This window comes from Budorcas taxicolor, chromosome 6, assembly GCF_023091745.1.
Source record: "Budorcas taxicolor isolate Tak-1 chromosome 6, Takin1.1, whole genome shotgun sequence".
Lineage (NCBI taxonomy): Eukaryota > Metazoa > Chordata > Mammalia > Artiodactyla > Bovidae > Budorcas > Budorcas taxicolor.
In genome coordinates this window covers 70969581-70979396 of record NC_068915.1, presented here as the reverse complement: position 1 = coordinate 70979396, position 9816 = coordinate 70969581, and the positions used below count along the sequence as shown (strand labels likewise).

The 9816-nt window shown below is 44.2% G+C and overlaps 1 protein-coding gene across 2 annotated transcripts in view; it reads left to right on the top strand.

Moving 5' to 3' along the window:
- Positions 1 to 1326: 1326 nt before the first annotated feature.
- Positions 1327 to 9816, top strand: part of KDR (kinase insert domain receptor) — a 46490-nt gene continuing 38000 nt past the window's right edge. For both annotated transcript variants that reach the window (XM_052641736.1, XM_052641737.1), the window contains exons 1-3: positions 1327 to 1646; positions 5311 to 5404; positions 7517 to 7713. In XM_052641736.1, the coding sequence (XP_052497696.1) occupies positions 1580 to 1646; positions 5311 to 5404; positions 7517 to 7713 (358 nt within the window). In that variant the 5' untranslated portion in view covers positions 1327 to 1579. The remainder of the gene's footprint in view (positions 1647 to 5310; positions 5405 to 7516; positions 7714 to 9816) is intronic.

The window sequence follows — 9816 nt, the reverse complement described above, 5'->3', positions numbered from 1 at the left end:
ATATGATGGGGGGAGGGGAGGGAGGCTAGGGAGGGAGGCAATGTGTGTGTAATTACGACTGATTTGCATTGTTGTGTGGCAGAAACCAACACAATATTGTAAAAAAAAAATTTTTCAATAGAAAAAAATAGAAAAAAGAAGCTCCTGGAAAGTAAGAGATGGAGGGATCTAGAAGATCCTATTTAATGAAGTTAGAGGATATGTGCTGTCACTTCCCAGGTTTGGGGAGAAATGGAGAGAAAAGAATACATGTGGTTAGAAAGGAATCCGAGTTCTCCTCTAACAGAGCCGCGAGGAGTCTACACCTGCCGAGAAAGTCGAGAGGTTTGGCACAGACCGTTCCGGGTGCCCAGGGTCGGGAGCTTTGCTTCATTGCCCCTCCAGTGAAGCCCGCCGCTGCCGGCCTCCTTCCCCTCCGCCTAAGGGGATCCTGTCTGGAAGCTGTGCTCTTGAGAAGGCCCGGGAAGTGTCACACTAGGGACTTCTGGTCAGGCCACCCGGTGGACAAAATCTCCTTTTTAAGGAGACACTCACACACGAATAAGGTACGCCAGAGCCCTGGGTACTTCCAGCTCCCGGGAGGCCCGAGATAGGTTTTTGGTGAAAGGTAGATACAGCGGGAGGGTCTCAGATTTAAATGCTTTAGGGGGCGAGACAGGTAACTTAAGAACGTGCGAAGCCATCAGGTGGAAGAGGAAATAGTGGGAACTTTGGAGAACTGGGCAAGTGAATATGCGGACTAAAGGCATTCAGATTCAGATTTTTAAACTACAACTGTGCTGGCCAAGCAAAACATTCTGGAGTCTGGCTGGAGTCACCACCATGTTGCGATCCTGCGTTCGCCTCGGCTCAGTATCCGATTCTCCCGGGTTGCTTCAACCTGCCGCTGAGCCTCGGCCAGTCCCCCAGCCGCTTCGGGCGCTCGCGGAGCCAAAACTATCCTAAACTTTGGCGCGCCTCCTGACGGCGCAGTGCCCCTCGCCGCTCTCCCGGTGTTGCTCCCCAATATCTTGGGGGTTTGGGGAAGGCAGCGGCCAACTAAATCTTGGAGTGCCTCAGAACCCATTGCGGGCTACATTTTCTTTCTGCCAGATATGGAGTTGTTGCACCCGGGACGTTCTCCCTTGGGCCATACTGGCCAGACGCAGTTGTGGGCAAGTGGGGGAGATGCAGAGATGGAGTGGGCGTGGGAAAGCACCGGATCCACGCACCGAACCCAGCTGAGAGGCGGGGCTGGTTTCTAAGGGAAGCCCCGCCCTGCATAGCCCCGCCCCCGCGCTCTAGAGTTTCGGCTCTGGCCCCAACCCAGCACTGAGTCCCGGGACTCCGAGAAAGCCGGAGGTGTATGGTTGCGTTTCCTCTGCCCGCGCGAGGCATCACTTGCGCGCCACGGAAAGCCAGGAGCTGTCCGGCAGCCGGGATCATCCTCTCCGACTGGCACCGCAGACGCTCCTGCAGCGAGCGCCCCGAAGCCCTGCGCGGCTGCGCAGGTTCCATCTCCGCGCCTTTTTCGCGGAGTAGGACCAGAAAGAGAACGGGCGCCTGATTTCTGGGCATTGCGCCCGGCGCGAGGTGCGGGATGGAGAGCAAGGCGCTGCTGGCCCTTGCTCTGTGGCTCTGCGTGGAGACCCGGGCTGCCTCTGTGGGTAAGGAGCCCACTTCCTAGAGAGAAAACGGAGAGATCGGGTGCGGGCGAAGAGATAGGGATTAGGAGAGGACCTGGAAGCTGGACCTAATCGGGACTGATAGAGCTGGAGGGGTGAAAGTGACTTGACACTTTGTGTTCTTTCATTTACCAAAGAGGAAACTGAAGCTCAGTGACTGACCCAAGTTTACCCAGAAAGTTGGAAGTCTCTTGAGCCTAGTTCCATCTCCACGACTGTTTTCTGACAGGGACCTGGGCTGGAGAGTGTCCTGCAGAAGCCGATACACCCTCCGGCTCTTGGGAGGCTGGAGGGGGAAGGCGCCCCGGGCTGGCAGGCAGGAGGTGCCCCCGCAGGCGGGAACAGGCGGTGAAGCCTTGTCCGGTTGCGCGCACCATCCTCGCCCGAGCGCGGGGAAGGAAGCCCTCTGGGAGCCGGGAGCCAGCTTGGCCGGAGGGCACCATGCGCTCAGCTCTGCCTCTGTAGTAGTCGAAGCGGGACCCCGGTCTGATGGTCGGATGTTCCTTTTTGGTATGAGCTCATTTATACGCACCCACTGTATGAAGTGGGGTCCAGGGGAGAGCAAAACCTTTTCTTCTTCCTGGTGCAAGACAGCACTCTCTTCCCGGAGAGAAAGGGGAATGGGGCCTTGGACCCGGGGCTGTGACAGCTTCCGAAAGTGTCTCCAAGTAATAGACAGCTTCCTATTGTAAAACAGTTTTACGTCTTTCATAGCGCTTTGGTCTTTCGGGTAAGCACATGGTCAGAAGTTCACGTTCTGAAAACTCTCTGAGCGATTTGGTACCTAGATTGGGTGTCACTCGCCACTCTCCTTGCCGTCTAAAATTTCTCTCCTTAAAGATTAGGAACACACATGCCCTTGTTGCAATAAATTTCCTTTCTCTCTCTCCCTTCTCCCCCTTTCCTTCTACCCCGCCTTTCTCTCTCATCTCTCTGTAGCCAGTTTGCTGGTTTCCAGATTTCCCCTTTCCGAGGGCCAGAAGGAAGAGGGTGAAAAAGCAAAAAAAAAAAAGAAAGAAAGAAAAGCACAATTCAGGGGAAAATTCTTATAAAATTAAAATTCCTTATAAATTAAAGAATCACCTGTCTTTTTTTTTTTTTAGGACACTCACATGCATATACAGTAACAGGATCATCTGTCTGTAGTTACTGAATGTTCTTAATAATGACTTGGTTCATCCATGCCAGCTCTACCAGGGACACTCATTTGTCCCTGACAAGACCTCTCTCTGTCTCCCTTTAGGGGGAGAGAGTGAAGTTCTGGAACTTGTGGTTTGTTCTGTATTCCCCAAAGATGTGAGTTGCTTTTAAGCCCAGGGTGTTCCATAGCACAGCAGTAGGAACTGTAATCTGGTTGCCCTGAATATAATGATGAGGTTGCCCTTTTGGAGTGTGTGACATGCTTAATTGGATTGGGCTATAATTGATGCCATCAAATTTTAGAGACAGAGGCACTGTTGTTTTTCCTTCCTGTCTTTGAGCTGGAAGGGTAATAGTGCACAAATGAATTAATTTTGGTTATGGAGTTTGAACATAGAAGAGCTTTTTATTGAGTAGCAGTGTATGTACTTCTTAGAGTTATTTCTTTAGAACTTTCTGAAAAGCAGAACTCAGACTTGCCAATGAAAATGAATGAAGCTTATTGGTGCAAAAAGAAATTGAGCGTTGGTGGACATGTATGAATTTGAAGTTATCATTATTGATAGCCTTGTAGAATAGTTTTTTGTTGGAGATATGTCTCTAGAATAGTATGATGTTGTTTTGGTTCCCTATGAATGGATAACTTTTTTTTTTTTTAAACATAGGAAAGTGTGTCCAGAGTGTGTGATAATCTGTGGAGGTGATTTACGAGAGATTTTCAAGAATGCTTTATTTTGGTGATGGTGGGAGCGTAGCTTATTTAGAGCTTAGTCTTTACTACCATTTTTTTCTCTTGTGCATATGCACAAATAATGGATTGTTTCTCATTTGGGTCATCGTGTGAATTGTATTAAGTTACTGTTTTTGACACATTTCTCAACTGAGCGTTTCTCAGCCACACTTGATATCTGTGCTTATCCAAATGAGTTGTTTTCATTTTCCTTTCCTTAGACGCAGCAGGGCTCGGTTATTGGAAGACTTTTCTTTTGCTTTTAAACATTTTACTTTACTGTTTGTCCACTTTGGGGGTGGTTATTTCCTTCATGTTGAAAAGTGCTCTGCTGATTACTGAACATGACCCCCCAGACCACAGCTGTCCAAGAGTAGCCCATCGACCATGTATGCCTACCTCACCTGAAATGCTTGTTAAAAGGCAGATTTGTAGGCCTAGTCATATTGTGATACATGCTAAAGTTTAAGACTGCTGCCCCCGAAACATGTCAGGTCCAATGCCTGTTAGCTTCTGAGGTTTACTGATATAACAATTTCCAGTTTTTAAAATAAAATTTGATATTAACCTACAAATCTATTAACAATGTATTTTGCACATTTGAATGAGTGTATAAGAACACCTGTGATCAGTTGTTTGTTTTGCCTGCAGCTGTTCACGCTGGGGTCAGAAGAGTCAGTGCTCTGCACATTTACACTAAATATTTGCTCGTACTTGTTTATTCATACATTTTCATATTTGCTAATACTCTTTTATTTGCTCAACGATGTGAATCCCAGTTTAGGCCTATAGAGTCATTTGTTCTTAATGGATGTGAGTTAAGGGTCATATGAAGCTTGGGTGCTTACCTAGCATCAATCACTTTTTAAGGTGGTGTTTTGAAAATCTGGATATCAATTAAGACCCTAGCATGGTGGACAGTTTTTCTTTCTCTGATGCTTTTTTTAACACCTGGTAGCTCTTTGCATTTAGTTGGCATTGAACTCAGTTTTCTTGCTGTGGAGTGACCCATGGCACGGAAACTGTGTGGTATATTTAGGTAGACACTTTTCCTGTGTTCCAAGCTTGGTGTCAACACAAGCTCAACACTTTGATCAATAAGTTGAGATTCCCCACTTGCAATTCATTAGCATCATCCTTTTTAAAGTCCTTTTCTCTGAGGAAAAGTACATGCATATTATATGACATTGGAAAATGTTTCTTTTCTCAGTTCCTCTCACCTAGTTTTAACGTACGATCGTTCAACCTTGGCAGTTCAGTTACCAGAGTAAGTGCATTAGAAAATTGATAAAGGAAAATAAGACAAGGTCATGGACATTTCCCACCAAAGTACATCAATGAACTATGTAGAAGTCACTCTATGTAGTACTCAGTAATCAGCAGTTTGGTCAAATGTGTGCGTCCTATGTTTTATAAAAAATGTCAGTGGGTCCTTTCCCAAAGGAGTGAGGTCATCAGATGAAGGTTCATTTGGTTTCAATGTCCCATATCCTTTTCTAAGACCTTGAAGTTGGCAGTGCAGGAAAACAGGAACTCCACCCTCGCTCCATGAATTGCAGAACTGTTGTGTTGGTTTATGACCATCTGCCCATTCTTCCTGTTATGACACAGCTTGTGAACTTTTACTGGGAATGGTGAAAAGTAAATTCACAAGTTTTACACAATGAACTGCTGAAGAGGCCTTTTAAAGTATAGAGTGTGCATTGTTTATGGAAGGTGTTTCCTATTGGCCCTGACTCAGTGGCAATTACATTCATTTATTTAATTTGTTTCTAGGATTTTCTAGTGTTTCCCTTGATCCACCCAGGCTCAGCATCCAAAAAGACATAGTTACAATTATGGCTAACACAACGCTTCAGATTACTTGCAGGTAAGGATTCCTTTTAGATTCAGATTTCCTGTGTCAAATATCTCATTGTTTATTAAAGAAACAATAATTTTCATACAGCAGAATTGTAATAGAGTCATTGTAATTGTTTATAAGTAGTGAGGTTTCTAAGAACTAAGGTAATAATGAAAACATGAGAAAGGTCTTCTCCCCGAAATTCTGTGCAATTTAACTGATATTTTTTCCCCTACAATCCTTTACCAACACACACACACCCTACTAACCATTATTGATAGCACCTAGCATGTGGTATGTTATATATACTGTATCAATGTTGAATAAATAAATGAAATCAAGGATGTACCCTTAGAGTTAAAGAAGTTTTGGGACATATTTGTTATTCTCAGCATGGCTCTTGGACATCTGTTTAACATTTTTCAAGAACTTTATGATAAAATTCTGACTATAGTAGCAATTTAATATTCAGTCATTAATATTACTGAGTGAATCTCATGCTCTGGCTTGAGGTTCTGACATGTCTGTCACTCACCAGCTAGCAAGAAGTCACGCTCTTGATTCTTGCTCACTGGGGAAATAGGTCTTCTTGACAAGAAAAAGAGGCTTTTAAATTTTGCCTTCCAGCCCCTACCGCAGGAAGAAAAGTAAGAGAACTTGAGGTTTAATGTAGTGATTATGCTTGTCAGACCCAGAGGCTTCTTGGGACCAGTGTGGCTTTGGCAGAAATGATGGGTGGAGGCGACCTTGCCCTCTGAGAAGAGTGCTGAGGGTCCACAAAGAACCTTGGGGCACTTGTTGCCATTGTTTCGGCGTGATGAATGCAAAGTGTTCAGCACGGTGACACCGATCTATTTTAGCTTGCCGAGTGTAAAGGATACTCTAGTCCCCTATCAAGGGTAGGTCACCAATAACCAGCACTTAGGGAAAAACCAGGAAGAGGAGCTGTTGGCCTAGCTTTGCTATTTCAAGATGCATTTCTCCATAGATTTCCCTCTTAACCACCCTTGACAAGAAAAGTTATTTAAACCCCCTGAGATTCTGTACTCCCTTTATGTCATGAGAAAAATGATGGCGTATGTTAAAAGTAACTTCATTAATGTCGCTGCAATTTGATGTCAAGTTTGCTGAAGAAGGGTCAGTGATGATACATTTGTCTTCACGTTGACCGTCTTCTTTGGGGCTTTGCAGAGAAATTCTGCAGTGAAAGTAGTCTGTGTTTTAATGCTATCCTTTCAACGTCCTGTGAGGCCCTTGCTGCTGCTGCTAAGTCGCTTCAGTCGTGTCCGACTCTGTGCGACCCTATAGACGGCAGACCACCAGGCTCCCCCTCCCTGGGATTGTCCAGGCAAGAACACTGGAGTGGGTTGCCATTTCCTTCTCCAATGCATGAAAGTGAAAAGTTAAAGGGAAGTCGCTCAGTCGTGTCCGACTCTTAGTGACCCCATGGACTGCAGCCCACCCGGCTCCTCCATCCATGGGATTTTCCAGGCAAGAGTACTGTATGTGCCAGTGACAGTTGCATTCCCTTCCACCCTAACCTCACCTCTTACTCTCCCGACTGCCCACTCTTCTGTAGCTACTTTGGATTACCTGCCATTCTCCTAACACTATAGATAGGAATCCACCCCAGGGCCTTGACATTGCCGTTCCCTTTGCCTGAAGCTCTGTCCCCCTCAATATACATACGGCCCACTTCACCAAGTTACCTCCCTCCAGAACTAACCCTTCACTTGTTTGTTTGCATCTTCTAAATTTTCTTCATAGTACTTATCACTACCTTTTATACAATATTATTCACTTTTTGAACATTTTGGCTTCATTGAAGTTTATTTACTTTTTTTTTTTTTTTGCCTGTGTCTTCCAGTTAGACTGAGGTTCCATGAAGGCATTGATTGAGGTTTGGTTTGTTCACTGCTGTATTCTCAGTCTTTACCAATGTTTGGCACATAGCTCATGTTTAATAAATATTTGTTGAATGAATGAATGAGTTAATTTCTGAAATTAAGACTCTGCCTTTTTGTCATATTGTCCATAATATGAGGAGTTTGTATAAGTTGGAGAACTAAACCTTCTATTTTCTTAGAAACAGTCTCATAGGCATTTCACTTAAATACTTGGTTGTAATGAATTTTTCAGGGGTCAGAGGGACTTGCGCTGGCTCTGGCCCAACAATCAGAGCAGCTCTGAGAAAAGAGTGGAGGTCACAGATTGCAGTGATGGCTTCTTCTGTAAAATGCTCACAATTTCAGAAGTGATTGGAAATGATACTGGAGCCTACAAGTGCTTCTACCAGGACACTGACATGGCCTCCACTGTTTATGTGTATGTTCAAGGTGAGTGGTTAAATGCAGTTCACTTCTCAAGTTGATTTACCAGTGACAAAGCACAATAGGTGCACAGAAGAATTGAGGACAACAAAGGCTCGCTCTGAAGGCTGTTGGCCAAGAGGAATCCACAGAATTCCTCTCTCCGAAGGCCTCCTCTGAGGACAAGATTCAGTGATTTGTTCTGCAGCTTGGGCCCTGTTACACCTCTTTTACCCAATTAGTTCGGTTCTGATCTTTGTTTCTAAGCGAAGTCTGTGTTTGCAACTGACAATGGAGATTTATAAGAAGCCTTCTGATGTTTGAGGGGAAAAACCCTGAAATCCTTGAAAAGGAAGATTCAGGGATGAATTATGGAGCAGTTTCTGTGGAGAGATAGGTTATCTACAGCAGATTCAGAGATTTCCCCAAGAATGCACAGGGAATCAGCCAAGGGCTCTGGAGCTTTTTTGTTCATAAGAGCTTTTTTTCCCCCTCTTACACTTTATGAAAAACAAGTTTCCATACACTCACGCAAATGAAGACACTGACTCAAAGAGCCTTTTGAAGACAGGATTTCTTTCCTTTGCTTGTGTGGTCTAAGGTCTTGGATGATGTGCTCTGTTATCCTAGAGCCTGCAATTTGGAATTTACACTGTGGAGGCCAGCTTACCATCCACGTAGGGTACAATACATGTCACGTGTATTTAGTATTTATAATCTGAATTATTCTTTGCTTTGTGTTTCAAAAATCTTATATTAACTTAATTTTCCTGGGAAAACTGACTTAACTAGTAGATGCCAATCATGTAACTTTGGTTGTGTTAACTGTATAGTATAGTATTTTGCTTAGATATACTAAATATTTTTCTTTTCAGTAAAGATGAGCTAAATTTTATTTATTCATTTGTATACCTCTGTACATCCCAGAGAATCTGAAGCAGGTAAGGATGGCTTAGACTTTTTTCCCAGAAGCATCTTTTACAGAGCAGGGATTTCATCAGCTTTGGGAAGCACACTTGCATATTGCCATTTACATTTCAGTAGTGCAATATGGTCAGTGCAGTGGAGAACCATCAAATAATGTATGTCACTCCTGGATTGCACAATATTTGAGAATTACTTTTGTGCAGGGTAAGCACAATCCAGGATAGATTCGTGTCGTCCTCCCTTCTGCAGAAGTTGAAAGAGACAAGGCTCAGATCTTTGAGAATTTCTGGCTCCTTTTGATCTGGCAGTCTTGGGAGATCAGGCTTTCTCAGAAGATTGCAAGGATTTCCTGCTTTCAGGCTGTCTGGAAATACTACTAGGATGAACCTCTCCCATAATATCTCGTTATTTCCTTCTCCCCAAGTCAGGAAACCTGGAGACAAGCGAAAATTCATTTCATGAGTTCCAGTAAATATTTTATTTTGAGAGGATGGGTGGTTGTTTGGGTTTCTTTTGTTTATTTCCTTTTTGGGGGGGTACTGAAATAGAATTGATTTACTGAATAGCTTTAGTCTTACATCAAGGGGTTAATTTAGCTTCCAAAGACTTGCTCTATAAGCAAGCTATGTAATATTTCATAGCATGTAGCTGAAAGATAGGTAATACTAAGATGTAGCCATCTCCAGCCCTGTTTATTTGTACACTGCCTGTCTTTGAGAAAACCATCAAATTCTACTTCCTGTCTAAGCCTAGTGTTCTAGGAGGTGAGTTGTCCAAGATTTTGGTCATGAAGTTTAACAATGGAAAAGAAAACATTGAAGTATTCCCTATGGATAGTCCTTTAATATCCCCTGTGGTCCCCACCTTACTTCCTTAGTCTTCTGACCCCATTCCCTCCAGCAATGATGGAGCCAGGAAGTGGGTCTTGGCCTCGTAAGATAATGGCTGTGGCATGTGGTGGCCTGGATTGGCTGCTTTTCTGTGTTTTCCAGCTGGGAAGGAAATCAAACTTCTGCTGTTGCAGGGAATTAGCTGCTTTTCCCCCTTTGGTTTAATTAACTCTTTCTTCACTTGGACCAGCGACCTTGAAGAGCTGTGAAAATGCTTGGTCAGGTGTGTTGGGGGTATTGGTATGACCCATTATCTCTCAGAGATTTCAAGCATGCCTTTACCCCAACTCTGTCTCTGGGGAAAGGAGTGGTT